Source organism: Lampris incognitus, chromosome 2, assembly GCF_029633865.1.
Source record: "Lampris incognitus isolate fLamInc1 chromosome 2, fLamInc1.hap2, whole genome shotgun sequence".
NCBI classification, from domain to species: domain Eukaryota; kingdom Metazoa; phylum Chordata; class Actinopteri; order Lampriformes; family Lampridae; genus Lampris; species Lampris incognitus.
The window spans coordinates 94,507,110-94,520,995 of record NC_079212.1 but is presented as its reverse complement, the minus strand read 5'-3'; the positions used below and the strand labels follow the sequence as shown (position 1 = coordinate 94,520,995).

Below are 13,886 nucleotides of genomic sequence, written 5' to 3'. Positions count from 1 at the left end.
TCCATCAAGTCCAATATCGCACCCTTGGAGTACTGACACATCCGCCTGGAACGGGCTTATTATAATAAGTCCAAAAAGTCCTCCAACCAGCCTCAGTGCTAAAACAGTTGGCTTTACCTCGTTTCCGATTCATTAAAACGAGCCGCCTGGCTGATAGAGAAACCCAGCTCCACAATATAGTGTTCAACACTGGGATGCTAGATCCACTTTCCCACCAAGTATGCATGTTACTGGCCACGGTTTGATGCTTATGTTGAGAATAATGATGGGTTTTCAAGAACATCTGACTCTTTACCATGGACAGTGCCCCAACAGGCTCAGCCACGCCAGCACAAGATGGATAGTGGATTCCATTTTCTTCGATTCGCAGGGTGCAATGTAGGCCCTGTCTGACACAATCTGATAACGTGGCAGTATTTTCAACTGCTGCATCCCATTATGTTGTAGCTAGGGTTACACCGGTATCACGTTGTCATTGCAGTTTGGTTCGGTGGTTGGACCCAATTTTCTGGCGGTGCCGCCATCTGATCCGCAGATTTCTCTGATACAAGAAATAAGCATATTATTTTTTCTTCTTTTGTAATTCATTTGACAAGCCAGCCAAGACATTTTTTGAACAGGACAGGCACACTAAGAGAGCAGCCAGCCATAAAGTACTGTATAAATACTACTGTTTAAAACATCAGATCCTAGTTTTAGTGAAATCCATATTTAGGTATTGCTTTTGGTTACATTTTCAACATGAAGTTGTGTATTGTTTATTCGCTGTCTAGGTTTGGTGTCAAAAACACATTTTTTTGGGGGCGTCCGGGTGGCGTAGCGGTCTATTCCGTTGCCTACGGGGATCGCCGGTTCAAATCCCCGTGTTCGACTCCCCGTGTCCCCTACAGACACAATTGGCCGTGTCTGCGGGTGGGAAGCCGGGATGTGGGTATGTGTCCTGGTCGCTGCACTAGCGCTTCCTCTGGTCGGTCAGGGCGCCTGTTCGGGTGGGGTAGGGGGAACTGGGTGGAACCTCTGGTGAAACTCCTCACCGTCAGGTGAAAAGAAGCAGCTGGCGACTCCACATGTATCGGAGGAGGGATGTGGTAGTCTGCAGCCCTCCCCGGCTTGGCAGAGGGGGTGGAGCAGCGACTGGGACAGCTCAGAAGAGTGGGGTAATTGGCCGGGTACATTTGAGGAGAAAAAAAAAGGGGGGGGGGCCCACATTTTTTCTAGTTTGTTTGGTTTTACTGCGCTACTGAGTTCCTCCTAAACATTTCCACATGTCAGTAATACTGTAGTTGCCCCCTGCTTGTGTTTGTCAGGACATAGAGAAGACGATGAACACAGCTCTGCACGAGCTGCGTGAGCTGGAGCGGCAGAACGTGGCCAAGCACGCCCCTGATGTGGTTCTGGACACACTGGAGCCGCTCAAGCACCCAGGAGGAGCCCAGCAGCCCCCCGGCAGTCCCCTCCACACCATGGTGATCAGAGACCCGGACGCAGCGTTGCGACGAAGCAGCAGCAGCTCGTCCTCCGAGACCATGACCACCTTCAAACCGGCCCTGTCGACACGGCGACCGAACGCACCTCTAAGGCCTCCACCCGTCAGACCCGTCCGGCCCGCACCAGTGCTTGGGCAGGGGCAGCAGGGACAAGCGCCCCACCGGTCCAGCAGCTCCAGTTCCTCTGGCCTGGGCAGCCCGGGCATCACGCCCACCGACAGGGTGTTCCCGAAGGCACCGTCCCCGTCCCCGTCCACCTCTTCGTCCTCGTCGGACAAACAAGGAAACATGTAGCCACAATCAGTCAAGAGTTACCCTGCCCAAGAGCACTGTGGACACCGATAAATCAAGATTACTGTCACGTCGCTGCCCCTCTTCATGCCAGCAAACAAACCTCGTCTGTGAGAAGAATATTTACCACTAATCCCGTACTCCCAGGGTAGGAATGGTGCTGGTTTACTGGCACAATGTTCTGCTCACGTTGACTCGTCGGTGAAACGCCACCGACATCCTAGCACGGGGGACTTAAATCCATAACTGTCACTTCAGAGAATACTTAGTACTATGCTGCAGTTCGCAGCCATGCTGGATTAAACAAAAAAAAAAAGAGAAAAAAAAGGGATGCACTGGAAAATACTTCTGCTGTTCACTGAAGTCTTCTACATCTCCCTGTCATCAAACGTCTTTGCGTCGATGCGGTTGCCCGCTGGGGACCGGGGTTCGCGCCTTGGTCTCGTCAGATCCGACTATGGCCGGACTCGATGGAGCAGCAATCATTGGCAACGCTGTCTTCGGGAGGGGGGCGGAGTCGGCTTGTGTTCGTCACATGAGTGTGTGTGTGTGTGTGCAGGCGCAGATCTACGGGGTGGCAGCTGCCACCTCTGGGACACAGTCTTGCCACTCCTTTTCCACCCCAGGAGAAAATCTCTAGATCCGCCACTGTGTGTGTGTGTGTGTGTGTGTGTGTGTGTGTGTGTGTGTGTGTGTGTGTGTGTGTGTGAAAAAGCAGTGGTTCGGCCTGGAGTCGCCTTGTCACGAAAGTGGGGAGACTGCCGGCCGGAGAGATGCAGTTGGCGAACGCATGCAGTACAAGGGGAGGGGTTTGAACTAAAATAGGGAGCGATTGGCCACTAAATTGGGAGAAAAGGGGGGGGGGATCAGAAATAAATGTAAAATAAACAAACAAACAAACACATAAATAAAAGTTACCACTTTCTCTTACAAGATATTAATGCACTCCAGCACGCTGCCGGGGGGACTGTCCCGCAGCGGTTATGTTCCGTGTTTGCAATTTGACCGAGTTGTGGTAGAAGCAAAGCGTAACAGAAGCCGGAGTACAGTACCGGCTCCGACGCCCTCTTAACGACTAGACTGCACACAGCCCGTCGCTCGGGTTGTCTGGGTACTCATACGTAGGTTTACTCTCAGTGTCGTATTTTGTCTATCGATATATTTTAAGGTGTAATAGGTACGTCTGGATGGAACATATATACGTGCTGTTAAAGGTGACTTGTACAAACAACGGTGTATCATAGGAACAGGATATATTATCATCTCTAATCTGTAGATTTTGTAACTCTTACCTTGCACAAATCTTAACCTAACAAGAATAAATCCCAGAAACGTGACATTTATCTCGTGATGTAAAGCCCGGCTGCAATATCTGATGTAATGTGCTACGCTAAGTGACCAACGTGAGGTACGGAGAGAAAAAACAAAAAAAGTCAAGAAAATAAAGGCTTGTCCCCCAGTCAAGTGTAGGAAAATGCCACTTCCTGCTTAATAGCGCACGAATAAAGGGCGATTCTGCTGAACCGCCACAGCCGCGGATCAGCGATGGCGAGCGTCCTCCGCCATGTGTGACAATACACACTTGCACTGTGGTAAAGAAAAACAACAACAACATGTTGAACAGGCATTCATCATCTGACATCTCAGCACAGCGTAGTAGGCCACAGAGGCACGGACATAAACAGTGCTCAAGCGCCACCTTGAGGCCAAAGCAAGCCGCTCATCCTGTCATACAGGAGAGTTTCTCACTGCAGACTACCCAACTGCATGGCTGCCTCCCTGCAAAGCAATCTTTATTAGATATTTCGTTTTTACTTAAGATAGCTAAGGAAACTGCACTTCAGCACGAGATACTGGTTTAGTTTAGGCCCCTTACTGGCATGGATTTTTTTTTTTGTCTTCCTAAATTATCCTGATGGTAAAATTAGAATTGATCATTTAATTAAAACAAATTAGGCATACGCTGTTTGAGTAATGGTCAGAATACACAAACGACTGAATTGGAGTAATTGAGCATGTGGAGGTCGATTCCCTGAGAAAGCCCTGAGCTGTGGAAACTTTTATATCTGCCGTACAGGAAGACGTGAGAAATACAGCTTGAAAGGGTAAAGGAGCAGAAGTTATGGTTGGTTTTCCCCCCAAATCCATCTATCCATTATCTGAACTACTTATCCTGCTCTCAGGGTCGCAGGGATCATCCCAGCACTCCCTGATCCCAACTAGTCATTGGGCGGCAGGCGGGGAGACACCCTGGACAGGCCGCCACACCATCACAAAGGGCCGACATACACACACACCCATTCACACCTAGGGACAATCTAGTACGGCCGATTCACCTGACCTACATGTCTTTGGACTGTGGGAGGAAACCGGAGCCCCCCGGAGGAAACCCACGCCGACACGGGGGGAACATGCAAACTCCACACAGAGGACAACTCGGGACGACCTCCAAGGTTGGACTACCCCAGGGCTCGAACCCAGGACCTTCTTGTTGTGAGGCGACAGCGCTACCCACTGCACCACGCCGCCCTTTTCCAAAATCAAAAGGGTCAATTGAGATTTCCCATATCCTGGTCAAAAATGGCCCTCCTCCCACCGAATAGTGCTTAGAACCAGGTCTAATCCATGTAAGTGTGTTTATTGAGATGAACATGAGATTGCAGTCAGGTTATGAACACGCAAGAGGCCGATTTGACTCAGCCATCAAGTAACAGCGACGGACCTGTTGTTTTCCAGTTCAGAAGAGCTTTTTATTATTCTGGGGTAGGATTAGTCAGGCTGCTGCAGCACGGGCCGGACCGGGGATTGTAGCACCAATCTGCTCTGTATTCCAGCACAATAAACAAGACCAATGCCAGCCTTATGAGGCTTGTAACCATTTTAGGAATAGCAGTGAAGAAGACAAATGAATTAGTTTTTGCACCATGTCTGAATACGCTGCAGGAAATGTTGTGCAAGGTACTTTTGGTCTCGACGTTGCAGCCTTCAAGTTTCACCTTCTAAAATCTACAACTTTTCACTGAACGCCTTGGAGCTTTCCAGCGTTTCTAAACGGACCCGATTTATGCTTCTAACTCTTTTTCTATGAATTCAGAAGCGGAAACCAACATTGATTTTTCTACATTTGCTTAAAGAAACGGAGAAGTGGGCTGCAAAGGAAGAGAGGTACGTTTCCCGTACTTCTTACAACCACAAAAACTACATAAAGCTTACACAGTGGGGTAGCTATGAGAGTAATACAGAGCTACCCGAGCAGGGGCAGGATTGTTTTAGTGTGTGGGGGGGTGTCAAGTAGGCATTCATGTGCTTAATTAACCCCTCCCCTATTTATATACAGTACATTTACTTTTCAGAAAGCACGCGGAGAGGAGCCTGCACCCCATGTCATGCCACATAACACCAACTTAAACCTGCAAATTCGACAGAATTGCTAATTTCACCCCTTCAAGAGGACAGTTTAGTGAATGTGGGCTTTTATAGGGCGTCCGGGTAGCACAGCAGTCTATTCTGTTGCCTACCAACATGGGGATCGCCAGTTCGAATCCCCATGTTACCTCTGGCTTGGTCGGGCGTCCACAATTGGCCGTGTCTGCGGGTGGGAAGCCAGGTGTGGGTATGTGTCCTGATCGCTGCACTAGCGCCTCCTCTGGTCAGTTGGGGCGCCTGTTTGGGGGGGGGGTAGCGTGATCCTCCCATGCGCTACGTCCCCCCTGGCGAAACTCCTCGCTGTCAGGTGAAAAAAAGCGGCTGGCGACTCCACATGTATCGGAGGAGGCATGTGGTAGTCTGCAGCCCTCCCAGGATTGGCAGAGGGGGTGGAGCAGCGACCGGGACAGCTCAGTACAGTAGTACAAGTGGGGAGAAAAAGGGGTAAAAAAATAGTAAAAAAAATAAAGAAAGAATGTGGGCGTTTCCAAAAAAAAAAACATAGTTTTGAATGCTCATTGATGAAGTGGCTTGAATACTTGTGCAGATGCAGTACGCTCCTCTCACAGCGTGAGGGCGTCTTTTTATACTTGTATGACAGTCTTCATGACAGAAGAGACTATTGCTGTAGGGCACATTTGAACACAGAGGAATCTGACGTCACATCACACAAGATGTACCTCAACACCATCAAGTACCAGAAGTTAATATGTCTAGATCCAATTTAAAGTTTCTGCTGTGCAGTATCTACACTGGGGAATACTGAAGGCTCGGCGTTTTCGGTTTTTATTTTTCAAAGCCATGCAGCATGCCGAATTTCGCCACAAGAGGACACTGTTACATAACCTCACACGAACAGGAACAACTGTTGGATCTGTGGAAACATCAAATCCGGGTGAAAATCAGTTTAAACCCATCTGCTCCTTTTAAAAGATGTGGGTATTTTTCGGTGAAAATCTGTAAAAACGGAAAACGCTGAGCCTTGAGAATACTGCACCGTTAAGAAGCATAAATACAGATGAACCAGGGTGAATAATGCCCTGAGTAGGGAGGATGAATTAAGTTTAAGTCAGGTTTATTATACACCAACTATAACTACTCTAATGTGTTAAAGTCTACGCAACACGGAGGGAAGGTAAAGAGACTGGGTTAAAATAAACACACAGCGGCTTTAGTTGCAACATATGTAGTAATTCAGGGTCACATATCGGCCTGTTTTTCGTCAGGCTTACCCAAATTTCGGCTGCTTTTGCATCACGGTGAATTTTAGCCCATCTGTCCATGTTTGTCTTCGTCCAGTCCCGGTCTCCCTGCCAAGTGAAGAGACAGCGAGATTCAGACATTAAACGTGTAATTGCTCATTGGGTTTATTCCCTGCAGGTACATTTACTGGTCCAGGCGAGTCATCCCCCCCCCCCCCAGACTCCCAACCTCCAGCTGACACACAGACAAGGCCTCGCCGTTACAACGAACCATTTAGCCGACGCACAGCTGAGTGTAAACAGATGACAAAGCAGTAATAAAACTAATGAATGTAGAGTTTAAGAGCACATTCTGATGAAAGAGGGAGCGATGCTGCTGGGGGAAGATGACCTAACCGGAAAAGATGAGATGGTTTATAATGAGAGGGGGTCGGCAACACTCATATACAGTCGTCTCCCTGGATCTGGTAATACACAGGACCTGGAGGGTTAGCAGCTTGCGGTCGATGGTCTTCCTGCTGTAGTCTGGGGTTGCAGGACCTAAAACAAAACAGTTGCTAGGTGCAATCGGATCATCACTTTATGAGGCAGGTTTTAATTTTTTTTCCCCCGACACAGGTGGTAAAACGCGTATTGCCCCCCCCCCCTCCAATTGTATCCAGCCAATTACCCTCTTCCCCAAGCCATCCCGGTCGCTGTTCCACCCCCTCTGCCGATCCAGGGAGGGCTGCAGACTACCACATGCCTCCTCTCATACATGTGGAGTCGCCAGCCGCTTTTCACCCGACAGTGAGGAGTTTCGCCAGGAGGATGTAGCGTGTGGGAGGATCACGCCTGTTCGGGGGGGGGGACAGGGGGGAATAGCGTGATCCTCCCACACGCTACGTCCCCCTGGCGAAACTCCTCACTGTCAGGTGAAAAGAGGCGGCTGGCGACTCCACATGTATCAGAGGAGACGTGGTAGTCTGCCGCCCTCCCCGGATCGGCAGAGGGGGTGGAGGAGCGACCGGGATGGCTCGGAAGAGTGGGGGTAATTGGCTAGATACAATTGGGGAGAAAAAGGGGGGGGGGTCCACAAAAAAAAAAAGAGAAAAAGACTCATACCTGAATCTTTCTTTGACTGATAAAACGACGGGCATCTATAACAAATCATCAGTTATTAACATCTGTTTATGCCACAGATTTCAGTGTGGAGGCAATTCATTATTAAATGCACCCTAATCATATACCACTTTTTGAGTTTGCTACCATCTACAGGTGAAAACCCATCTATAAATGTTGGGCTGATCTTATGGGAGTGTGTCTATGTTCCTGCAACCCTATTTCATTGAACTTAACTAAACTTAACCTAACCTACCTTAACCTGATTTAACCTGCCTAACCCTAACCTTAACACAACACTTACCTTAACCTAACCATAACCGATACCTCACCTATTCAATAGCTAACCCACAGGTTCGAGGGAACAAGTCAAGTCAATTTTATTTGTATTGCCCATTATCACTAAGTACAAATTTGCCTCCGTGGGCTTTACAGCAACACAACATCCTGTCCTTAGACCCTCGCATCAGATAAGGAACAACTCCCTAAAAAAAACCCTTTAACAGGGAGAAAAAATAGGAAGAAACCTCAGGGAGAGCAACAGAGGAGGGATCTCTTTCCCAAGATGGACAGACGTGAAATGGTTGTTGTGTTTACACAAATTACACAATACAACAACGAAAGAGGATAACAGAATTATAATGGAATTATAAAATAAATGATGAGGATGATGCCAAGCTGTGTCCAGATGCCACCGGGACAGCCCAGGATCTGAGCCATGCGCCTAGCATCACCATGTAGACCTGACAGGAGGACAGACTACACATGCACACAGGGGACTCACATCACACCATTCACACACACGGGAGAAGAGACAAGAAAAACCATTGGCCACACATCGGAGACAGAGAAGGATATAACATTGAAACAGGATATGTATTTATAAGATATATTAAAAAAAATGCGATGAGGATGACCCTGATCGTGGGACCAAGTAATGTAAGCATAGCAGGATAAACACAATAGCAGCTAATTACATTAATAATGGCTGTTTGATTTAGGTGTACTAATGAGTCGTCATTGGCAAAACTAATGACAGCTGTCAATGCTTGCTCATTTCCACGCCTAAATAAAGCCAACTCAATGACTTGTTCACGTTAACTGTGTTAATGACCTCAGACTTAGATAATGTCTGGTTCACTCAGACCTGCTGGGTCCTGTTGGTCAAAAAGAAGTGATACCACCTGATGGTATATGGGTTAACAGACATCTGTCTGAGCTTACTGAGAAGGACGTGTGGCTGCAGGGTGTTAAAAGCAGAGCTGAAGTCTACAAACAAGCAGTATGACGTAGACCTTGGGGTTTTCAAGGTGTTGCAAAAAGTAAAGTGTATTATTGTTAGTATTGCGTCATCAGAGGGTGGCACAGTGGTGCAGTGGTTAGCATGGTCGCCTCACAGCAAGAAGGTTCTGGGTTCGAGCCTTGGGGTAGTCCAACCTTGGGGGTCATCCTCTGTGTAGAGTTTGCATGTTCTCCCCGTGTCTGCGTGGGTTTCCTCCAGGTTCTCCGGTTTCCTCCCACAGTCCAAAGACATGTAGGTCAGGTGAGTCGGCCGTACTAAATTGTCCCTAGGTGTGAATGTGTGTGTGTCGGCCCTATGATGGCCTGGTGGCCTGTCCAGGGTGACAATGACTGCTGGGGTAGGCCCCAGGATCCCTGCAACGCCGAGCAGGATAAGCCATTTGGATAATGGATGGATGGATGGCATCGTCAGTGCCATGATTGTCTTTATAGGGAAACTGATAAGAATCTAGCTGTGCATTTATGTTAGACTTCAGCTTCCACACCATCATCTTTTCCAGACACTTCATTACAAGAGAGGTCAGGGTTACTGGCCTGTAGTCATTATTTGCCTGGGAAACAGGCTTCTTTGGAAGAGGAGTGATAATTTCCTGTTTCCAGGGAGATGGATCTGTATGTGAATCAACAGACCTTTGACAGACAGAGACCCAGGCCAGGAAGTTCCTCTGCACACGTCTTCACAAGGAAAGCTGAGACACCGTCAGGGCCTGTTGCCTTATTGGTTTGTTATTTTAAATAGTCTTGTCAGCAACAGCAGCATAACTTTGAAGAAAAATAACACAAATAAATTTGAATTACTTCATATCAAGCAAACTTCAAGTCTGCAAGTGGATTTCTATTCCATACTGACATGAACTGAAACCAGTGGCCCACAGGAAGGTAGGAAAAATGCATTGAACAATCTAAAACACTATGGTATGGCTTTGGAAAAAGTTCTGGAGTAAAGTAAATGATACGGCATTTGTAGTAAATGGGCAAAAACAATAATATGTACCTTTTAGGATGCATTCCATAAATAATTTGCTTACGCAAGTAATTGCTCACTGACTGAGCACACGACAAATACACGTTCAGTCCTTGCCTACCAGAAACTGCAATATTTTTTTTTTTATCAAATATCAGCAACAGAGTTCTGCCAATGAATGATATGCAAAATGTTTACCAGTGCAAGGTATATACCATCGCTGCTGGATCTGAATTTGTGTCTAGATGGAGATTCTGATGAAAACGTACTATAGTTACAAGAGAACTGTAATTAAAGACCAAGTAATAGCTAAAATGCTGTGAATAAATCTGAACATACTTGCCAATATGCCTTCATAAAATAGATGCACAGTAAAGTGCAGTTCACATTAGGTAATAGGCTAATAACAGAAATTAGGATGACCCCTATGGCCCTGAGCTGGCCCGTCTGCGGCTTACCTCTGCACAAATACTCTAACTGATCCAAGACTGCATGCTGAAAGTGAACTGACGGTATGTGCTAAAGTCTGGACCCTTATACTAAATGCAGCCCATGTCATAAATACATATTCTGATGATAAATATCTAATTTCACAGCTTACCAATGATGGACGAAGACTCTGCATCAGTCTGTGCCAAGTGTGGAGATGAGATTACTCAAATGAGGGCAGCCAGATGGCACGTTACAGGAGACTCTGACGATGGCGAATAAGGAGGTCATAAGGACTGTGAATGGGAGATTGCTCCTGATATTGTGGATGCATTTTCAAAATTGCCCAAAAAAATACCCAATGAAAGCAATTAGGGATGGGTCATAAAAACCATATAATGAATTAATTGTTCATGGGGGCCAAAGTCAATTTTTGTGCAAGTTTGTTGTTTTTTTTTAATAGCTTAACATACTTACAATATACATTAAAAAGTGTGACTGGATGATAGCAGAATGAAGAATAATTTACAATTTCTGCCTCTAGGAGGAGCTCTTGCGTCGAAAGTACATCTCCAGTCATACACATTCATTGCCGGGGCAGTAGAAGTGTATGAAACAGAACAAACAACTAATCGATTTATCCTTCTGATCATCCACCAATTAATCAACCATGAATGAATGAACATGTCCACATCCCAAAAAGCAGTTATTTTTTGCTAACTTTTAAACACATGGAACTATTGAGAGGGTAATAATCCCCATCTCCATATTTGCTGGAAAAATAAAAATATAATAGAAAACAGAGACGTAACTTTGTGACCTCCCTGGCAGCACTGAGCTGATGGTAAGTGCTATTAGTCTGGAGCTCATACCAGACTTATCAAGGAGATAGCTGAAATGCTGAATAAATAACTAGAGAGTATCTAAATTCAAAGCTTACTAATGATGGACGGCATGGTGGTCCAGTGGTTAGCACTGTTGCCTCACAGCAAGAAGATCTTGGGTTCGAACCCCAGGCCATCCCAGGTCCTTCATGTGTGGAGTTTGCATGCTCTTCCCGTGTCTGCGTGGGTTTCCTCCGGGTGCTCCGGTTTCCTCCCACCATCAAAAAGACATGCATGTTAGGGTTAATACCCCTGCCTGTGCTCCTGAGCAATGCAATGGAAAGAAGAACTGGAGTTGATCCCCGGGTGCTGCAGCTGCCCACTGCTCCTATACACTACTACTACTACTTTCGGCTACTCCAGTTAGGGGTCGCCACAGCAGATCATCCATTTCCATTTATTCCTGTCTTCTGCATCTTCCTCTGTCACACCAGGTAAATGCATGTCCTTCCTCACCACTTCCATAAACCTCCTCTTTGGCCTTCCTCTTCTCCTCTTCCCTGGCAGCTCCATATTCAGCATTCTTCTCCTAATATACCCAGCATCTCTCCTCCACACATGTCCAAACCATCTCAATCTTGCCTCTCTTGCTTTGTCTCCAAACCGTCCAACCTGAGCTGTCCCTCTAATATACTCGCGCCTAATCCTGTCCTTCTTCATCGCTCCCAATAAAAATCTTAGCATCTCCAACTCTGCCACCTCCAGCTCCACCTCCTGTCTTTTCGTCAATGCCACTGTTTCCAAACCATACAACATAGCTGGTCTCACTACCATCTTGCAAACCTTCCCTTTAACTCTTGCTGGTACCCTTCTGTCATAAATCACTCCTGACACTCTTCTCCACCCACACCACCCTGCCTGCACTCTCTTCTTCACCACTCTTCTGCACTCCCCGTTACTTTGGGCAGTTGACCCCAAGTATTTAAACTCATATGCCTTCATCACCTCTACTCCTTAAATCCTCACCATTCCACTGTCCTCTCTCTCATTCACGCATAGGTATTCCGTCTTGCTCCTACTGACTTTCATTCCTCTTCTCTCCAGTGCATACCTCCACCTCTCCAGGCTCTCCTCCACGTGCACCCTACTCTCGCTACAGATCACAATGTCATCCGCAAACATCATAGTCCACGCAGACTCCTGCCTGATCTTGTCCGTCAATCTGTCCATCACCATTGCAAACAAGAAAGGGTTCAGAGCCGATCCTTGATGTAATCCCACCTCCACTGCTCCTATACAATAGGATGGGTTAAATGCAGAGAACACATCCATTTCAACTGTACAACTGTACATCTATTTTTGTCATTGTACAATGACAAAAATAAATAAAAGTGGCTTTCAAAGGCTCTCCTGCATCAGTCAGTGCAAGTGGTGGAGATGCCATTATTAAAGGAGTCTTTGGAAGGGCAGCTGGGGTGATGTGGTCATCAGGCCTGGCAACAGGTGGCGGTAAAGAGTGAGAAGATCTTTTGTTCATGCAGACCTTGTCCTCATCAGCTGTGTCTCCAAGAGAGTAAAAAGATGTACATGTTGACGTTTTAAGGCGGATTTAGGGTGGATTTATATGTGATTTATATAGATGGGCTTTTTTATATATTAACATAAAGGTGAATAAATAATTGATTAAAATGAACAAACAGCATACTTTGTCCTTCACAGTTTTTTTTTATCCTGGGGACATGTTCGTCAGTATCTGACTGTAAGTCAGGTGTCTGACAGTACGTTGTGTCACACAGTTTCTGCCTCGCCTCCAAGTATCTCATCAGCGTGTAAGGTAAAAGAACCCCAAGTTTAGCTCGAGTATGAATATTATAGAGCGGTGGGTCTCAATCCAAACACAGATGAAACCTATCCGATATCAGAGTTGCTTAAAAACTTTTATCAATCTAATAGTAGCATAATCAACACTGCGTTAGCATTATTAACAACCTCTTCCTTTCCGCCTCCTCTTCTTCCACCTCCTCCTCTCCTCTTATTTATGTATTTATTCCAAACAAATTCCCAAAATAGTGGTTTCCCTCAATGAGGCAAAATGCCCACATTGCATGAATAAAAAGGTACAAATTGGCCTTTCTGCCCGCTGTTCTGACTCGGTACATACTGCTGCCTAGTCCTGATGGGCCCATATGTTTGACCAGTCTCAGGGCCCTGATACCTGCCTTTTCACATCAACAGGAAGAATATCGACACAGAGGAGGGGTTTTAGGGAAAGAAAAAGTTAATGGCAATATCCTTGTGCGATATTGCTGTCAGTCATGACCAGGGGTCTCTGATAGTCTCACAGCTTTGTTTATTTTATCATCAACGGGCGATTTGGCCGCCAGGTCTTTCTATCAGCATGCCATGTACTTGGTGGGACAATATTAACCCCGTGTTGGCACATAGAAATGTCACTAGAATTTACATCTGCTCAATAAGAGAAAAACAAAGACACTGAGTATAAAACATAGCTCAGTATTTGTAATTTTGATTTCAGATAATCTGTTTATCTGCATGAAAAGGTAAGCTGAAGTCTCCTATACATGGATAAAACATAACATGTATAAATCGGATCATCGTGACAGTGTCGGTGGGTCTTTAGTTCAGACTGTGAAAGACTGCCAAGGGCAGTCTGACAGGACGCGGAAGCGGGGCAGGCTAAGCTAACGGCGAGCCCATGTAGGCTGGCAGTTTCGACAGTCATCCTGGGTTGGCGTTTGCTCTCCTGGACAGTGATTTATTTTTATTATTATTTTTTTTGTGTTTACTTTGGATATACGTATGTGTTAGTTTGGATATGTGTGTTCTTGTAATTCTTGGA

At 46.3% G+C, this 13,886-nt stretch overlaps 1 protein-coding gene across 2 annotated transcripts in view; it reads left to right on the top strand.

The window, feature by feature from the left end:
- The window catches only part of LOC130106587 (SLIT-ROBO Rho GTPase-activating protein 3-like), a 41,840-nt gene extending 39,371 nt beyond the window's left edge, over positions 1–2,469 (top strand). For both annotated transcript variants that reach the window (XM_056272742.1, XM_056272744.1), the window contains exon 22: positions 1,308–2,469. In XM_056272742.1, the coding sequence (XP_056128717.1) occupies positions 1,308–1,781 (474 nt within the window). In that variant the 3' untranslated portion in view covers positions 1,782–2,469. The remainder of the gene's footprint in view (positions 1–1,307) is intronic.
- Positions 2,470–13,886: the final 11,417 nt, after the last annotated feature.